The 20,539-nt window shown below is 37.4% G+C and overlaps 1 protein-coding gene across 2 annotated transcripts; it reads left to right on the forward strand.

The window, feature by feature from the left end:
* The first annotated feature begins 1,573 nt into the window (after positions 1–1,573).
* Positions 1,574–10,520, forward strand: LOC121865892 (ubiquitin carboxyl-terminal hydrolase 30-like). 2 transcript variants are annotated; one of them, XM_042365447.1, is made up of 8 exons: positions 1,574–1,869; positions 2,858–3,013; positions 3,778–4,667; positions 5,462–5,659; positions 6,225–6,365; positions 6,628–6,764; positions 8,240–8,377; positions 9,095–10,520. In XM_042365447.1, the coding sequence occupies exons 1-8, from the start codon at positions 1,743–1,745 to the stop codon at positions 9,189–9,191; spliced, it is 1,884 nt and encodes a 627-aa protein (XP_042221381.1). In that variant the 5' UTR covers positions 1,574–1,742; the 3' UTR covers positions 9,192–10,520. The 2 variants fall into 2 exon arrangements, with proteins under 2 accessions (XP_042221381.1, XP_042221382.1); XM_042365448.1 differs by having other exon boundaries at positions 3,826–4,667.
* The last annotated feature ends 10,019 nt before the right edge of the window (positions 10,521–20,539 follow it).

The raw sequence follows: 20,539 nt of genomic DNA on the forward strand, positions 1-20,539 counted from the left end.
GGATGAAAAAACTGCACTATTTGAGACTGAATGTGAAAAGGGCCTAGGTGTGTATGTTGACAATGAGCTGAAGTTCTCGGGCCATTGCGAGAAGAAGGTAAAGCAAGCAAATACATTATTGGGTCTTATAAGAAGGTCGATTAGATATCTAGACGGTCCACCCCTCGTAACGATCTTCAGGAGTGAAGTGCTTCCCAATCTGGAGTACTGTCACCCCGTCTGGTCCCCGCGATATGCTAGGGACTGTCAATTGGTTGAAAATGTTCAAAGGGGGGCCACCAGACTGGTGCCTACCCTTCGGTGTCTCAGCTACCCTGAGAGATTGGAGCAAGGGGTGACCTAATAGAGGTGTATAAGCATCTCAAGGGGCACTACTCAGTCGAGTGTCCTTACTTGGAGCTGGCGGACGCTCGCCCCACAAGGGGTCACAGGTCAAGATTGAAGAAGCCGCAAGTCCAGAAAACTGTGAGGGCAAACTTTTTCGGAGTGAGGTGAACTCTTGGAACAATCTACCAGAAAGTGTTGTGACGGCACCGAGTGTGAGCTCTCTCAAGACAAGACTTGACCAACACTGGAGCAGGTTCAGGTACTGTACATTCAGGAGCCGGTACATGCCCAGTACTTGCCAACAGTGCGTAACAGAGACGTGACCGATCGCCCAAGCGGCTAACGAGCCGATCAGTGGCGAAGAGGATAAAAGTAAAGTATAATATAAATTCATTTAATTCATATGATTAAAGGTGTTACCGTGGTATTAAAGAGACCAACAGAGTATCACTATAATTAAATGGCTAATAATAATAATAATGACAGTAATAATGATAATATTATTTATTATTGTTATTATTATTATTATTATTATTATTATTATTATTATTATTATTATTATTATTAACAGTGTGGTAGATCATGGCAGCCATACAGTGTGATAAAATATAGCAGCCATACAGTGTGATAAAATATAGCAGCCATACAGTGTGGTAGATTATAGCAGCCATACAGTGTGGTAGATCATGGCAGCCATACAGTGTGGTAGATTATAGCAGCCATACAGTGTGGTAGATACATAGCAGCCATACAGTGTGGTAGATTATAGCAGCCATACAGTGTGGTAGATCATGGCAGCCATACAGTGTGGCAGCCTACCCAATGTAAACAAATTTTGATTATATACAAATTAGAGTTCTTACACCAATGCTTTCATAAATATCATACATAAATTACGGGCTAATAATTACACTAGTCCACCAACAAATAAACATTATGAGAATGAAGCTGTGTACAGGTATCATTTGTATCATGAAATATATTTTTATTAGTAAATAACATCTTTAAAACCCCTCAACACTACAGGTTTGTTCACTCAGTAATACTTAGGTAATATTATATCCAGTAGAATTGACCTTATTAGTTTATTTAATTGCGAATAATAACTATCAATAATTTTATACATGATGAAACTAATAAAATAATTATTTATTTAATAGTTTCTGAAAGTGAAATAACCAATATAAAGAAAATAAAAGATAATATACTCGTTATGTAACCCATTTTTAACCAAGTCACTAACCAAAATAGCAGCCGTAGACCGAGGCTGATGAGAGAGACATTACCTTGGTGACAATTACTACCCACAAGAAACTCCAATGGATATATAAAAATGGAGTTTACACGACGGATATTACAGACATGAAGAATTACGTCCGATACTAGAGGAGTTAAATAAGGGAGGTAGAGACAAGATGGTTCAGGTGGGGTTCATCACACTATCCCTGGGCACCTCTGCAGCTCTGTTTGGGGCGGTTATTATTGGGGTATATGTGGTATTTGGTGGACCTACTGACATACACAAGAGAAGGAGAAAGAAAGGTGAGAGATATATATTTTATTTAGTACTTTTGGAATTAAGTTTTGGTTAAAGTTCCTCCTTTTTTTTGTTTTTTCATTGGGTTAGGTTAGGTTTACACACCGGAGGGTTAGGTCAGGTCCTTCTGGTTTCTCTGGTTAGGTTAGACATGTTTACTGATATTTGTGGTGTTAGATTTGTTAAGTTTGGTTTTGTCAGCTCTATAAAGATTTATTTTGTGTCTCCCTATATGTAGTATACTAATCAATGTACTGTACTGCAGGGTCTGTGCATGGTTACTATGGAATATTTGCCATTTTTTAAGTGTTAAAATATAATGAAATCAGTATTTTAGTTTAGGTTAGGTAGTTTAGTTGGTAGTACATTTTATTTAAGGTAAAATATCAACAGTCCCCCCTCGGAAACTCCTGGTCACTGCTAACATTCCTGAATTACAGTATATACTGCTGCATTTTGTAAGTTGTGATTATAAAAATTAACTAAACTCGCCTGAAATAAAACCTAACCAAAAATTTATTTATTTTTTATTTAGATCCATTGTACCTACACGCTATCATTGTGATGAAAACAATATGGTGCTGGTTATGTGGCATCCCTTACCGGAAACTATAAATAATCATAAATTTTTTATTACTCAACACATATTGCTTGTGCACTTTTCATTGATTTCATGAAGAAACAAAACCTTTTATGTTTTCTGGTGAAATATCCTACAGTAGTTAAGGTGGGTAACTAATCTGAACTAATATTATTGTTTACATCTATTGTATGCCTAAACCAGCAACTTAAGGACATTTTACCATTCAAGATACAGTATGGTTTTACTGTACATCTCATGAGGACAAAAAAGTTTTTTGTAATACTAATTATTAATTTTTTTTTCTCCATCGAGAATGTTAATTTTTCTTTATTTACATCCAGTGGCTTTGGGATGTTTTGTTGAGTTACTTTCATAGACTGGAATTTTTTGCTATCTCATTTTGGTTTCAGATTATATACCTGGTTTGGCGAATATTGGGAATTCGTGCTTTCTGAATGCCTTGGTGCAGTCACTGGCATCTTGTCCTCTGTTCATCACATGGCTCAGCTCTAAGTTTTCGGACTCGGCGCCACCACTAGTGTCTGCCCTCCACAACTTACTTAAAGGTAGGTGTACCACTTGTATATTATTATGGCATTTACCAAAGTGTGAGCTTGATAAACCAATGACCCATGTTACAGTATTTGTCTAACCAGTTTTAACCATTACGAGGTTAAATTAGTGTAAGTTCAATTTATTCATTATCTCCCTAATGATTGAGGAAATAAAGACGGAGTGATTGAATGTATACTCTGATGTATCTCCAAATGAAAATACATTAACTTCAATGCCTTTATTTGAACACACACTCGTATACAGTATACTACTGTTTAAGTGCAAAAAGTCCTGCACATGATACTGTAAAGTATTTTCAATTGATACAATAGAAACATTAAATATCCAAAAACATGATACAGTAATAATATTAAAAGAATTAAAGTGGAAAGTTAAAGGTATACAAGACTTACCTTCCTCTTAAGTTATTCGGTATTCTACTCTTGCAGTGTTTATCATGTCAGTTCTTTTACCTCTTGTATGCCTTTAACTTTCCACTTTAATTCTTTTAATATTAATAGTATGTCTTTGGATATTTAATCTTTCTATTGTATCATTTGAAAATACTTTACAGTATCATGTGCAGGACTTTTTGCACTTAATGCTTGTGTAATAAAAGTCAGTCATAATATTATTTAGTTAGATACTGTACTCTGTTGTAGTTTGTCTCCCTCAAACTTTTCACAAAGGAGAAACAAAGGATTTTGGAATAAGGTACATTACTCCTTTTAGTATTTTTCAAGAATATCACAAGTCTTCCATGACATTCTTACAGTACTTAATAATGAAAGTGACCTTCATGGTGATGCCTGTGCTGGGGAAGTGCTGAGTGCCCTGAGAGGACATGGCTGGGTCATCTCATCAGAAGAACAAGACACCCATGAACTTTTCCATGTACTCACTGCCACTATTGATGATGAGCTTGTGAGTGCTTCCATTGTACCCTCACTTCTGGATGTCTCGTGGGTGGATATCAACTGTATGGATTCACTACAAGATGGGGTGATTGTAAAAGCTAATTCCTGGGGACAGAGTGATGAAGATAGTGGCAGGAGACATGAATATGTAAAAGAAAAGAAAATACAAAAAAGAAATACGAGTGCAAATATAGATATTAGAAGTAACAATGTTTTATCAAATGTACTAAATGGAATATTGACTGAAGATAAACATGAACAACCATTTGGGGTTTTTGCTAATGGAACTGAGACTCAGTCAGATTACAATGATGGTAGAATTGTCAATGGTTCATCTTTTGATGTTGCAAACAAACAGAGCTGTGATAATAAAGGTTGTGAGGGTAGTGATAAGGTAAAGGAGTCAAGTCATAGTACAAGTGAGAATCACATAGCCAGTAACAGTGCTGACACATTTAACATGGATAGTCCTTGTGATACCACCCCGGAATGTAATCATATTGATATCAAAGTTTATAAAGGAAATAAAACTGATGGACAAGTGGCTGAAAGTGTAAACGAAGATAATGAAAATTACAAAGGCTTTGCATGGAGAAACAAGGCTGACAGAGAGTTGTGTGTGGACTCTCTTGTAACACAAGCTCGGGACAGTGAAAACACCTACTGGAAAATTCATGGTGATCATCATGACAGTCCTTTCAGGGGATATTTGGCCAGCCAGTTGCAGTGTACCTTGTGCGGACAAAAGGTAGGTGTTGTGATTATTACCACTTCCTAGCTCCCACTTTTGCATATACAATTTCACATCCCAAGCTTCTACTATCACGTTCGAAGGTGCCAATTACAGTACAGGTACCAGTTTAACCAACTTCATCCCGTGACTTTTATCTATTTCTTTGTGTATTATGGGAGATATTACTGGTACAGTACAGTATTGTACTGTATAGTATTGGCTATTGTATGGCACTACTGCAAAAGATTGCTCATCCTACACCCTCCATGAAGAATTTTAATACACTGTACATGTAATAAGAAAGTTGAATTTGTTTTTTACTGAAGACTGTTACACATTGATTTGGTCATTGTGCGAGTTAGGCTTTTGTTCTGGAGAACTGAAGAGTCTTATAGCATTTAAGATAGCAAAATGACTAAAGCTGGGAAATTATTGTGAATAGGAGTATTTAGTCAACACTTTTTTAAGCAGATAATCTGAACCTCATACTAGAACCCTTAGATAATTATGATTAGGTTAGATTTTCTTTCAAGAGTTGTTATTATAATGTTATTACTGCACTTCAACAACTAAGGTCTTCCAGCAATATTGGGTCTGGTTAGTACTTGGATGGGTGACTGCTTGGGCCTAAGAACACCAGATGCTGCTGGAATTAAGACACTACTGGAAAGAAGTCTCTCATGGCTTTGTCAGCTGTCCGTGGTCAAATTGACTGAACAACAATCACTTTTATTTATGCAAACTTTTTCTGAGTATGAGAGAATGAGCAGATATATAAGAAAATATTCTCTATGTGATTAATCTTTCAGAACCCTGCTCAGTGGACAAGCTTTGAGTCATTGTCTTTGTCTCTTCCATCACTGCCATGGGGAGAGGTCACACTGCAGGAACTCCTGGACTCGTACATTACACAAGAAAAAGTAACTGATGTGACCTGTGACAACTGTACAAAGATATCTGGATCCAATATTAAGACCACATTTATCAAGCAACTGACCATTGGGAAAGTAAGCTTTGAATATCTTAATTGTTGACTTTTGCTTCTAAGAGCCATGTCTACAATGGGGAGATTTAACAATGGATTAGGCTCAGTTGCAAATGATAAGAGATGACCTGGGTTTTCAACTGGTAAACTTTTGGGTAAATACAGTACAGTAGTCATATGGTCCAGTCATTTGGTCACAAACTCAATTTAACAAAAGAGTAAATTTAAGGAAAGACACAAAGTCATTGACTTTTCTTTCAACCTCATTAAATTAAAGGGTCATCTTTTCTTTAATGAATGATTCATATGGTGGGAAATGACGTCAGTTGATGAACTAATGAGTCACTAATTACTCAAGCCACTTAGGACATAAACATATAGGAGTTAGTGCTGCATGTATGGCAAAATATCTGCAGGGAATCAATTGAGATATGCCTTTGTAAAATTTTCACCTCCTGTTGTTTCTTTTCTTTGAACCATATACAGTACTGTAATTGGTAAATGAATTTGAGTTACTAAATGTGTTGCCTTTTTCTGAAGAAATACATTTTAAGAGTTACGTAGTTTAAAATTATTGATAATTTCAGCTTCCAGATTGTCTGTGTTTTCACATCAAGCGCACTGTGTGGCTGGAGAATGGGTCAGCAATCAAGCGCCGAGACCACTTGATCTTCCCAGAGTTCCTTATAATGGACCCCTTCACCTACACCACTTCCATTACCACCCAGGTATAGCATTTGACTTTCTGGGAGTTGTCTTCTTATTTATCAGATGTATTTTGGCATCTAACTCAAGTACTGTATTAACTTCGTTTCATAATGTTGGTATCATATGCTAAATATTTCATGGGATTCATGTAGTAAGATATAATAAAGTTAATGCGACATGTACTACTGTATATAATCCTTCTGGGAATTTCGAAGGTGAGTTTGAGAAGTTGTAGATATTATTTTTCTGGAATAACATTACTGTATATACAATTTCCAATAGGGACAACAAAATCGCAGAGTTGTGGAACAAGATGGTAACAGTGTACCCAACAGTACTTACTCATCGGGAAACAGTTGCCAGTACCCGATCTCCTCCATCATAAGTGAGAATGCTACATCCTCCCACGTTGAAGCCAGGTGACCTAAGTGTACTCTTTTCCAATACCCTCTGTACAGTATTATTTTTTGGCCAAGGTCTGTTGATGAAGTAGTACATTAGCTGGCCATTTCTAGGCATGGTAACACTACTATTTAACTACAGTTAAGCCAGGGAGGTTTTTGGTAATTATACAGTGGTGTAACCCACAGATCTTCCGTGCATCTCCTTAGCCATAAAACAGAATTTCATTACTTAGCTTTTCATTCATGAAATTAGTACAAGTATTTCTCGAGATTAGTTTCCCCAAAAAACATTCGTTAGGTAAATTTTTGTGTCACAAATAGATAAACATATGGGAGGAAAGTGACAGAAAATACCTCAATATCATACCCCCAAAACACAAAATCGGTTCACAAACAAGAACAAAACCTGCCTAACTAACCAAACACATGAAAAAATCAAATAAAATACTGTTTAACTTTGGTACATTACCTTATGGGAGGGCAGTCTGAGCTCACCACCACAAGGGGGTGAGCAGGGGTGGGCTGAGTAAGGGCTTCATTCAGCGAGATGAGGAGGATTGTCCTCCTCATCACTGCTGTCTGCCAAGGAAACCACAGTCGCACCAGAGATGGAAGGAATGGCAAAAAATCTGCTGGTAGGAGGAGTGGGACTGGAAGCTGAAGCTGCAGGAAGCAGTTTGAAGGTGGTGATGCATCTGAAGAAGGAGCATATGGTGGGTTGTCTTGCCTTTCTCTTCAGCTGTTGTTAATATTTCCAGTTGCTTGGTTGATATATTCAGCATGCTCGTAAATTGTAGCCACAGTACAAGCAGCTAGACCAAGATCTTTCCCAATCTTGGTCGGGCCATCACCGTGTTCATGACGGTTAATTACTTCCAGCTTTGTCTCAAGAGTCACAGCTTTTAGTGGTTTCTTCAGTGTAGCACTGGCAGCTGAAGATTCAGCAGAACAACTTGGATGCCATAATGAAAGGATGGCACAATTACACACACACATAAAAGAGAGATCATTTTACACACACAATGAATGGCAGGAGGGAGGGGGGAATGATTAGTGAGCAAGATTATATCTGCGCATCATCTCCCCAAGATGGGCGCTTTTGTTTCTTGAAATAGCGATGTCAATTCAGGAAATTTGTATAAGCGTATTTTCGCGTCTTGAACGTTTGTATATCTAGGGATACCTGTACTGTATGTAGTCTTTAGAATTTTTGTATTAGCTTCTATCAGTTCTGAAGTTTTGTGATCATATGGACTCTCATTTTTAGTAGTAAAGTAGTAACAACAAAAGCTTATCTAGGTAGTTTCAATAATGTATAGTAAAATGATCAAACCTCCAGTCAAAGAAACGAGTACAAGCATCAGAGAGAAAGTACAAACACTCCTATGCCCCCTTGCAGAACATATACAGTAGTCATAAATGTGGACTGACAAAAAAAAAGGAAACATGCATGTACACACGCAACTACAGTAAATGTATTTCTTTTCCAGCCCCTTCGTCCATGTGAGGCGGGTTCGCTACGAGCAGCTGTACCGCCTGAAAGCTGTTATTGTTCATGTGGGAGATGTCTTTTGTGGACACTTTGTAACTTATCGTCGTGGACCAATTGGTTCACGTACAAGGAACAGGCAAGTCATATACAGGGGGTTCCCGGGTTACGAACAGGTTCCGTTCTTGAGGACGTTCGTAAGTCGGATTTGTACGTAGGTCGGAACACATGCTGTATGCATACCATACTTACAAAACAATGTTTAAAATCCCACTATATCATAGCCGAAGTCCTTATGTACATCTAAAATCAATTTAAGACAAAAGATGTAGAATGACAAAATAAGGTACCGGTAAATGAAAGTAAAAACAAAATGTCATTGGTTAAATAAAAATCTGTAAATTTCAAGTTAACCCCGTTTGTATCAGTGTTCGTTCGAAAGTTGGGGACCTCCTGTTTTACGTTTTCACCGTTGTGGTGAGAATCATTAATGACCTATATTATAGGGGATGTGGATTACCTTGCTAAGGTTACATAGGTAAAATTAATATGATAGTACCTGAGGTTTAGCTTTGGATACATCATTTTTAAAAAGCTAAAGTTTGATGAAGCAAATGGCCTATGGGTGTGTTGCATTGTTGAAATATTTTAAAGTGTGTTTATGAGAACATCCGTGTATTTATTTGGGGGATAAGGTAGTGTTGTTGTCTATCTGCCTCACAAATTCCTGTACATGTGTTTGTGTAGAGTTTTGGGTAATAGAGAACTACTGTACTGTTCAGTGATTTTTTTTATATTAAATTTTCACTTTTTGGACAATGATTTTTTAATCTTAATGCACGATTTATTTTTTCAGATGGTTTTACACCTCTGATTTGTTAGCGAGAGAGGCCAGCCTGGATGAGGTACGGAAAGCCAACGCTTACATGATCCTGTATGAAAAGGTGACTTAATGTTGTTAATCTTAACTTATATCAAATACTCCAGTCTGTTAGCTGTACATACTGAACAATTTGTGGGTTGGCTAAGAAGGCTTGTTTTACTGTATGACATACCAGTATGATTATTTTAATCCACCACCTTTCACTCTCTGGTCTTGTTGTTACAGCTTGTACTTTGGTCATAAAATTTGTTTCAACTATCCCGAGAGAAGGTTTACTAGATATGTAATTGTACAAAATCAGTTTGTATACTTATTGTTTATAATGAATAAACTACAGTATCTCCACTAGTCGCTTCAATACTAGACACTACTTTTGATATATTATTTGGCTAACGCCTTGATATTTTATTCAACAGAGAGAGATCCCTTGTACCTGAGGGGTTCATACATTTTCTGAATGCTAATCTGAAAGAAAAACATGTACTGTATATATATATATATATACATATATATGTATGTGATATTTTACTGAGAAGTTTAATGATATTTAGTTTTTAATTTATTTTCTCCAACTCCCTCTCTGTATTGTGGACATGCCTTCCCACATCCTTCACTGGGTAGTATTTACAGAATCTCATCAAATAGCTCTGTTTACCAGCCACTTCATGCATACTCATGTCAAAAAGTCAAAAGCAATGCTCAAGACATGCAAATTTCTTGTAACTTTTATGTCTCAATATGCAGTTTAATATAAAGCAACACAAATAGAAAGAAATTTTGTGTATGGTAGAAGAAAATGGAACAAATTTTTTTTATGAATTTAAGGAATTTCTGTGCTTCAATATCTACTCTTAATGACTCGTATGGTGTTTTAACATTTGTCAACAAAACAGTTAGCAGTTGATGCCACCCAAACATACTTTACCTTATCCTACCAAAATCTAGGGTACAGTAAATAGTATGGTATCTCGGTAAGGTTTAGTTTTCGTTAGGTTGTATGTAAAGTAGTTTGAAGTGGAATGCAAACTATTTAGCTTTGCAATCCTCATCTGGTTACATTAAAACTCTGCCTCATTTAGACTTAACACATGATCCATATGAGTTCATGATTATTTTCCCCTCTGTTTCAGTGTCTTTCCTCACTTATTTTATGTTTACTTGTGCTTTTCTTTGTCTAAATTTGAAGATTAAATGTTGATTTGGGAATCTAAAGACATTGTTTATTTGGAATTTCAATCATCACTTGCCAAAGAATTACAACCGGGACTTGGCCATTAGGTGGAGTGAAGCTTACCGGCACTAGACATACAGTCAACCCTCACTTTACGCAGTTAATTCAACCCACAGGGTACTGCGGAAAGTGAACAACATAACATATGGGATTAATTGAAATAGAGACCGGGCCAACCCCCAAACTCCACTTTTTGACGACACACAACTATGTTGTAGTAAAAATATTATCTTAACTTTATGATGGTATGCACACACAATTAATAATTAAGAGAAATATCAATAATATTAGTTTTTTTAACACTTACATTAGTAGAAAAGATAGCTGGGCACACGGGGATGGGGGGTTGGTTCCGAGGCAGAGGGCAGATTATTGGCCCTCACCTGTATCACTATCCACCACAGAGGCTTGCAGAGCCTCTTTGTCAAACCCCTCAAAGTCCATATAAGTCCATATCCTCACTATAATTATCACTATCACTGACTTGGGCCGGCTGTGGTGGGTGGCGGGTGAAGAACTCGGTAATGTTTTGATGACTGGGCGACCGTGTGGCACCCTGCTCGCACCACTTACACAACATGGCGGATGGCGGGAGGTTTGGATCCAAAAATGGCGCGGCTCGCCAGCCGCTTTCCGCGTAAAGGGGTGCACGCACCGCGGAATGTGAGCATTCCTGTTTCGGCAGGGGACAGCATAAACGTGGAAACGCGGAATGTGGGACCGTGTAAAGCGAGGGTTGACTGTACATGCTTTTAGAAGGCATCTGTCAAACAGGCCGACATTTCCAAAGCAGACCACATGAACCATTTGAACATGTTCAATCTGATCTTAGGATAGGTTTGTTTGCTTGGTTCAAGTCATTGGCTTTAGAAACATGACATCACATACCCAGCTGATGGTCCTCACTGACTGCACTAGTAATTAGAATGTGAGGAATATTTGAGAAATCTATATGCCAATTGAGTCTTGTAACAATATAAATCAGGAGAAAATGAAAGTAAATACTGTACAGTTAAAGATATGAGGTGTAAGAAATGCTGTATATCCTTCAGTAAACGAGTAATTAATGAGCATATATCAAAGTTTCTCAAATAAACAAGTAAGATAGACTAGTATGAGTGATTTTATGTAATGTGGCTAACCCCATCGGTGATAGAAAGGGCAAACTTGTACTTCTTATATGATACAGTGCTTCCATGAATGGCTGGCTTTAGTCAGTCAGTCAACTAATTTTTCTAAATAAATGTAAATAAAATAAAAAATATCATGGTATTTATTTGATATTTTTCTATCTGTGTTTGTGTTAAAAAATAATTCCTCATACTGTATTTAAAATAATGACACATGGAATTTTCTCAGTTGCTGGCTATTCTACATATTCAATTATTGGAGACTTTAAATTAAGGCTCTAAATTTATGCACCAAATGTGAAAGCTTGCTATGTGTTATAAAAGGGAAATGATCACTATGTACTGTATTTTAAAATGGTATTGTACATTTTTTCACATGCAGTTCAGTACTGTACTGTATACGGTATGCAAAAATGTACTGTATGACCTGAATTGGCCAAGTTGTAGGGATCACTAGATTCTTCTACTCATCCCTGAACTATAAACACATGTATGGATTTCCTCTCTGTAACAGGTGATGTAAGAATACTGTACAGCCAACTAGTTCCTGTAATCTGCGACACAATGTCCTAAACGGTGTCGAGACTTCAGTAACTGTATTCTCTTATCGCTGGTTAAAGAGGATAAATTTGACATAGAAACTTTTGTGAATCAGGGCCCATTTACATATTGTACTGTATTGTTTGGGCTACTGGAAATGACTATAAGAGGATACATTGATAACATCTATATGAATTACAAATATCATCTAACACAAATAAATAGCTTCAGTGTAAAAAGACAGTAGTAGTACTGTATTAATTACAACCTTCTATGCTATTGCAAAACTGATCCAGCATGCAGCAAATGGATTAAGTTTAACTAAGAACTCATCTCAAGTGAGTACTCAATGCCTTTATTTCCAGAATTTTATTGATTAAGCAAATATTGGTTTTAAATATCTAGATGTATTTTCAATGTGCCGAAATTGTATTTGAAAAATAAATGTTGATATACCACATGGTATCTGACAAATAAACCAGTTCAGGACCTGATTTTTTGTCATTTCCCCCCAAACAAGGCTGCCATAACATCTTATTGTTTCTTTTTCCACAAAGCTTAAATGAGTATCATTCCTTAACACCTGTGCTAAACATATATAAACTAAGAACAGCTCTATATTCTGTGTTCATACAGATACAGTACATTAATACAAGATATTTTAATCAATAGCAAAAAACAAAATTCTTTATCATAAGCATTCAGTAACAATGTTGGTTTTAAATACTGTACAAAGTAAACCCTTGACAACTTGGGAAATATGGGGCTCTAACCATTTCAAGTTATTAGGTACTTTTATCCCAGTCTTTTGGCCCAATCCAATACCCAAGTTTTTGGCCATAATATCCTCCCAGAATCAGAAACTTGCACATAAATTAACACTTACCAGCACTGCAGGTGAAGGATGGGGATAATTCAAACTTATGGTGCCATGTGGTAGGTGTCAGAGGTGAAGGGAGTTCACTGCACTACAGCACAATTCTGTATTTTAAGCACTTACAGTAGCAACTTAAATATTATTCACAACATGAAAGAATGACGTGGGTTTATTTGCTCCATCCTTTTCGAGATTTTGAATGTCTTTATGAAATCTGACCAATTGTGTCTTTGTCTGAAAGTTGTTAATCCTAAGGCCTTGTCTATTTTCTCTAGTTTCAAGAGATTTATCAAATTTTCTGTATTCTATCTCGTTTTCAATTTTTCTCTGCAAGCTATGAAAGGTAACTACTAGGGTTGGATATAAGGCTCTTATAAGTGTAGGGAAGTGATTCAGTCTGTGTAGGGAAAGCATAAATGATAACAAAATATATATATATATATATGTATATATATACTTGGGACATTTCCAATTATATAATTACAAAGTTATTACAATTTAAAATCTTAAAATGCAAACTTCTCTGGCTTACACAATACTGATGACAACAGCAATGGTTTTAAAAAAATAATTAAGCTAATAATAACTTGAACATTGTGTCTACAAGCTTCACAGAGATGTCTGTAGATAATTAAATATAACACCATCCAAAATATTAATTAACTTAAGCAAAAACTGATGTCAATGATTTTTTATGATTATTTACTGAACAGAATAAGGTTACCTGTAATACTGTACAGTAAAACCTCGATTAACCGTCAATCCCGAAACCCTTTTTTTTTTTACGGGGATTAGCCCACCCGGGCACAGGTCACTGACCCACATCAGGGCCTGGGGGGCGATAATGTAATAATATTAATAATGATAATGCTAATAATAATAGTAATAAAGAACCATAAAGAAATGCAAAAATGAAAAAAAAAAATCAAGTGAGAAACAATGTACCTGTATGTATATTGTGTTGTCAATAGTAAGAGAAACAATTGAGACCCTGCAATTGTGTGTAAATAAGGCAGAAAGTCAGATCAGCAACCTGGGACTTGGGCACAATTTTTGTGATGACATATGTTCTTTGACTTTCCATTTTTTATTCACGGTTTCTGTGCTGGTTCATATTTATTTACTAAAGTAGTTAATGTTTTAAAGCAAATTCTATTGAAATATGAATGGCAAATGAACAAAAATGAATAGAGGGATTTAAATAAGGTAGGTTAGGGAAAGGTACTTTGAAAGTGTATGTATTATTTCCGTAGACTTTATTTAATATGAACCGACCTTTTCGATTATCCGTCGGCCCCTTCCCACCATATGTGGTCGGTTAATGGAGATTTTACTGTACTTTCCAGGTGTCCACATACAGTAAAAGCTTTACTACCCGCCATTTATCTAACTTGAAATCTTTTGTATCTGGAATTTTCAGTACCTTATGCCTGTTGGTACACTACTGGACACTTATGACATAAAATTTATGTAAAAAGAAAATGTTTTTATTCAGTTAATTATTTTTTACAACTACCCTGTATTATTATTTCTCAAAATGTATTACCTAGAACTCTACTTTAGTGTCAACAAAATTTCCAGTAAAACTTCTAAGGGAAACGCTTTTGCTACCAGTGTGTTTTCACAATTGACACCGATTGTGTTAGATAGATACCAGTTAATACAGCTTTTAGTGTACAGTGTCTCAAAAAAGTATCTGTCCACACTGTGTGAAACATTATGAGACCACGGATGATAGATATTGGGACGTGCACATTTACTTTGGTAGTGTATATAGTTTAACATTAAGCAATGAAATGTGTATTTATTTTTACATAATTACCAAATGTAGAAGGATCAGTATGCCATAGTCACAAATACCAACCCTCCGGGGACATCACAAGTGGCATGTAACATTTTGGAAGTCATCGTATATGTATTCTAATACAGTACTGTACAGGTATAGCCTAAAAACAAATGTCATTTAAATTTGGTATGGATTTGTTTTGCATGAATATATAACTGACTAGGAAGTTTAAATTCTTAACATTTCATTCACTCTACTGAATAAAAAAAATTTGTGTATAAAATAAATTTTCAAAATTTTTCTAACAATTGTGCATACCTGTACTATTATATAATTCTGGTTAAATTTTTCATTTCATAAATCACATCACATAACACACTTCATATCCCACAAGAAATTATGGTATGCACAAAGCTATGGATGTTATAAATCTTTGTTTTTCAGTACTGTACATCTAAATTATTTAACAAACTTTAGTTCTCTTACATTTCATGTGCTTTGACAACTCCAAGAATTTAAAACATATATGAATCTAAAAGGAGATAAATATTCCATAAACATTTAAAATCTATGAATATATTAATAAATCATAATCTCTGTTATGTTCCTAATATCCTCTTAACTTAACAACAAAGCACACAAATTCTTAATGCCTCCAAATATGGCACTTTTTACACACATCAACCATTTAAGACAGAAATTATATTCACATACAAGGTGACAAACAAGGAAAATATACTGGATTTATAATGAAATACAGTACTGTATACAGCAATTTCACTCTACAACACCAACAATTTATGAGTTTCAGATGGAAGCACCAAAGCATAAAATTTATACAAAATACTATGTAATGGTTCAGGTACTCAAAATTATCAGTCCACTTTTTAGGTCCTGGTGATAGAACTGTATACTGACATGCAGAGAAAAAAATACGACTATAGATTTGAAACTGCAATCCTCAGCAAATCAAGGGTATGTGTGCTGTTACAGTAATATGTGTACCCCATTAGCTAGAATCTCTAGTCCCCAGAACTCTCCAATAGCCGGAATAAATTTTGTGCCTTCTGGGAAATTCCAGGAAAACTCTCCATTCCGGGATGGGAACAAACTTCCAAGGATGAAATCATGTGCATTTTCAGGAAAATTTAAGAGAAAAACTTTCCATTCTGGGTATGGGAACGTTTCCCCACAAACCAGGTGTGTGGGTGGGCTAGCCGCTTGGTAATTCGTGCTTAGTTCATATTCTGCTGCCATTGCACAAGGTTGTTCCCTCTTTCCTGAAAAATCTCTTCTAAATCTATTTTTTATTAATCAGATCTTACTTCCCCAGAGTCCCAATTTAAAAGCCAAGATATATTCCCAAACATATTTTTGGTGTACATAATGATTTTAAGCCAATAATAAAGATAACTAAGTCAAATTCATACAGTGGGGGACACTGACATCAGATCAAACCCTGAGGTACTAAACACAAAACCATTCCCACAGTGGAAATATTTTGAGTCAGAGTTTTACTACTACTGCACCTAGTAATCCTGTGAGCCAAGGTAACTAAACTCCTACATACTGTACAGTATGAATTATTATTATTTTTTTTTTGTCTTTATAAACTGTCCAGGTTTGGTATGGGAACCGGAGATGCCCACAGGCATGACGTGAAAAAATACGAGAAAAGTAAAGTTTCTCATAAGGATTTTTCTTATGTAAACTGAAACAAGGAACTTGTACTTTTTTGTAACTTTGGATTTTTATAAACCAGATCTTTGTAAATTGGGGACTACTTATACTGTATATGCACTCAGTGACAGTCCCTATACAGTACTGTATATGAGGTGTTCTGGACAAGATGTGGGTGAGGGGATCACTCCGTTAAAGTTTAAATTAAAAAAAAAATGAAAGTACAGATATAATGGCACAAAACAACAACAATGTCAAACCGCTTTGTTACTTGTCATCTCACCCTGAGCACACTCACATACAGCAACTCCTAACTACTTCTCCATGCTCTAACCACACTTCAAGCTCTACATCAATTTGAATTGCCTGTCCTCCAGATACCATTTTGCTGCTACAAACCTACATACCAGCAGCATACAGTAATGCCTGGATATTATTCAATATTAGGCTCCTAGAAACATCATGAATCAATGTATAAAGGGAAAATTTTTTATGTTCCCTGATGTCACCAAATATGAAGAAAATAATTTATAATATACAATAAATCAAAATAGCATACAGCATGTAAATATACTCATGGTAAAGAACATAATCAGTAATTACTAGCATGTTGTAACTAAACATAACACAGCAAGGAGCAAAGCAAGACGGAGGACGTAGATGTGGTGTAAGACAACTGACAGCCCCTGAAATAACCGCCTGAGGCATCGGAGATGTTACAAGAAAATGTTCGAAAATTGAACTGTTCCATAGCTGAAAATGATAACTAGCTCATGGAACAAAACCTCCCACCAGCACTATCACCAACATTCTACCACCATCATGGCACTATCACCACCACTACTAGTACCACCACCTATGGCAAGATGAGTTAAAGATCCTTGGGAAATTAACAACTGGAGCCTGGAGACACTGCTGTTACAGATTTTCTGAACTGCATCTTGAATGAAACTAAAATCCACCCACTGACTGAACTTCTAGACCAAGAAACTCTACTACTCTATAATGTGGAAGATAATATAAGCAGAGGAGGAAGAGAAGCACCTATTCTACATTGTAAACATAATAACGGGGTCACGGGTTCGATTCCCGGGCCGGTGGAAGTTGTTTGGACTTGCTTCCTAGCCCCCATTAGTCCCTGTTCACCTAGCAGTAAAGTAGGAACCTGTTTTAAGTCGAAAGTTGCAAATTCGGATTCAGGGAGTTGTTGGAGCTCCCAATAACTTGATGACATAAACCACTGACTCTTCAGGCTTCTACGCCCTTAACTCATGAGACATAAAGGCAAGCATGAACTTAGCATGCTTCCCTGTTGGGTGCTGTAAACGCTTCTGCGCTTCACCTTACACAAGGATGTAGGGGAGTGCCCAATAAATAATAAAAAAAAAAATAATAATAATAACAGGGATAAGAAATACTATGCAAATGATGCAATAATAATAATGTTAAAGACCAAGGCTAAAGTACCAGTGTTTCAAACTTTTTCACTTCATTCCCCCCATGAGGAACTCTCAACAACCTCGTGGCCCCCTTCACTTCTCTCCCAAGCCCCTCACAAATAATGATCAAAATAAATTGTTTTGGTTCTCTTCCTTTATTTTAATGTTTTCAATCATCAAACAGAATGCATATTTTGTTACAGTTCAATGGGATGGATGACATTGCTTCCTTTCAGTCAGTCGACTGATTCGAGGTTGAGTCACTGATAAAGCACATCTCATGTCTGGGTCCACATGTTACCGGTTTCGGCTTTTATTCTCTATTTGAAAAAGGGTGGAAACGAGATTCACAAATATAATTAGTAGAAAATGGCAAGAGGACTCGAAGTGCGATCTCACTAACTTTTGGATATGACTGATACATTGAGCACCAGAATACAGTCAGAGATTTTTCTTCATGGAGGTCTCTGGCAACAGATTCGTTCTGAGATCAAGGAATTCGTCTGAACAGGAACTAGAATCGTGCAATCTGAGTGAATCCGTTGGAAATAAAAAACTAGCTGCTGCACCATACTATGTAAATATAAAAACTGTACCGTACGGGTATTTTATGATTAAAAAAAAAAAAAAAACCTCCCCTAACAAGGCAAAGTAACAAAAAAAAAAGTTGAATCAGAGTTTCCACATTTTCTCCAAACATATACTACTTACACTACCCTGCCACAGCCCCCCTAAAATCTTGCCATGACCCCCAGTTTGAGAAACACTGGGCAAAACCTATACTCCCCCATAATAATGGACTTACTATTAAGGAATGTATAATGTACCAATTTTTGTCTATTTTACTTGTAATAGAAGATAAATGTATTAGAGTTAAAGAAATCTACATGTATAGAAAAAAAAATGGAAATAAAGTAGTGAAACAAGTTACCAAATACATGTATCATCATTAACTCGAATACGCTGGATAGCTTCAAACATAGGTTGGATGGATATATGAGCGATAGGGGTTGGTGTGTAAATGAGACTGCCCAGTATGGGCCAATAGGCCCACTGCAGTTTCCTCCATTCTCATGTTCTTATTTGGACTCATTTACTGTACTAAGACCTCCTGAGGCCGGGATTTTGAGGGAGTGCTGTGTTACAGTACACTACTATTGTTATGAAGAGGTGGGCTCGCTTAAGGTTTGGAGCTGGGTGGTAGGTGGGGGTACAAAAAGCTGGGTGGTAGATGGGGGTACAAGGAGCTGGGTGGTAGGTGGGGGTACAAGGAGCTGGGTGGTAGGTGGGGGTGGGGGTACAAGGAGCTGGGTGGTGGGTGGGGGGTACAAGGGCTGGGTGGTGGGTGGGGTGAGGAGCTGGGTGGTAGGTGGGGTACAAGGAGCTGGGTGGTGGGTGGGGGTACAAGGAGCTGGGTGGTAGGTGGGGGTACAAGGAGCTGGGTGGTGGGTGGGGTACAAGGAGCTGGGTGGTAGGTGGGGGTAAGGAGCTGGGTGGTAGATGGGGGTACAAGGAGCTGCTGGGTGGTAGATGGGGGTACAAGGCTGGGTGGTAGGTGGGGTACAAGGAGCTGGGTGGTAGGTGGGGTGCAAGGGCTGGGTGGTGGGTGGGGGGGGGCTAGTGGTAGGTGGGTACAAGGAGCTGGGTGGTGGGTGGGTACAAGGGCTGGGTGGTGGGTGGGGGTACAAGGAGCTGGGTGGTAGGTGGGGTGCAAGGAGCTGGGTGGTGGGTGGGTGGGCTGGGGGTACAAGGAGCTGGATGGTAGATGGGGGTACAAGGAGCTGGGTGGTAGATGGGGTACAAGGCTGGGTGGTAGATGGGGTCAAGGAGCTGGGTGGTAGGTGGGGGTACAAGGAGCTGGGTGGTGGTGGGGTACAAGGAGCTGGGTGGTAGGCTGGGGGTACAAGGAGCTGGGTGGTAGGTGGGGCTGGGTGGGTGGTAGGTGGGGTACAAGGAGCTGGGTGGTAGGTGGGGGTACAAGGAGCTGGGTGGTAGGTGGGGGTAGCTGGGTGGTAGGTGGGGGTACAAGGAGCTGGGTGTACAAGGAACAGCTGCAGATATTGACTATGAGGCTACAGTCACTGAATGCCGCATAGATCTGCGGCTCAACTAATTCAACATACACAGGATAGCTACTTATGTATTAGAATATTTAATATTAAGGTAATAAAATGGCAGTGAAGGTGTGGCTATTGGGGGAGGCTGGAGGCCACGTTATTAAAAAAAAAGGGGGGGGGGAGGGGGTACAAGGAACTGGGTGGTAGGTATGGGAGGAGGGGGTACAGGACATAATATACAGTGTGTAATAAACCACTACAAAACAGCACCAGGTGGGAACTAAAAACAAAGTTACACTAATGAATCCAAGGGGTTTCAATTTTCTGTCCTGTTCTCCGAGTCAACAGTAAACTAGCCTGGAACATGAGTTTTAAACTGTACATGAACAATCACATGTGTAATACAGTACTCATTTTTTTTACATATTAACTAAATTGTATCATTATTAAAATGTACTATCCAGGGATTACCGTACTGTTATTAAGAAATAGCTATATAGTTACCCAAGATAATGCATTATTTCTTTGAACACTCTTCAACAGATCTATTTGAAATCCTTATCATTCTTTCCACATCCCCATAACACCTTTGCATCCAAATGTTTAATAAAATACATTATTTACTATCTTAGCTTTATAATTTATAATTCTACTCTGCATCTATCTCTAATTATATTG

The sequence above is a fragment of the Homarus americanus genome, unplaced genomic scaffold (assembly GCF_018991925.1).
Source record: "Homarus americanus isolate GMGI-L3 unplaced genomic scaffold, GMGI_Hamer_2.0 scaffold50745, whole genome shotgun sequence".
Lineage (NCBI taxonomy): Eukaryota > Metazoa > Arthropoda > Malacostraca > Decapoda > Nephropidae > Homarus > Homarus americanus.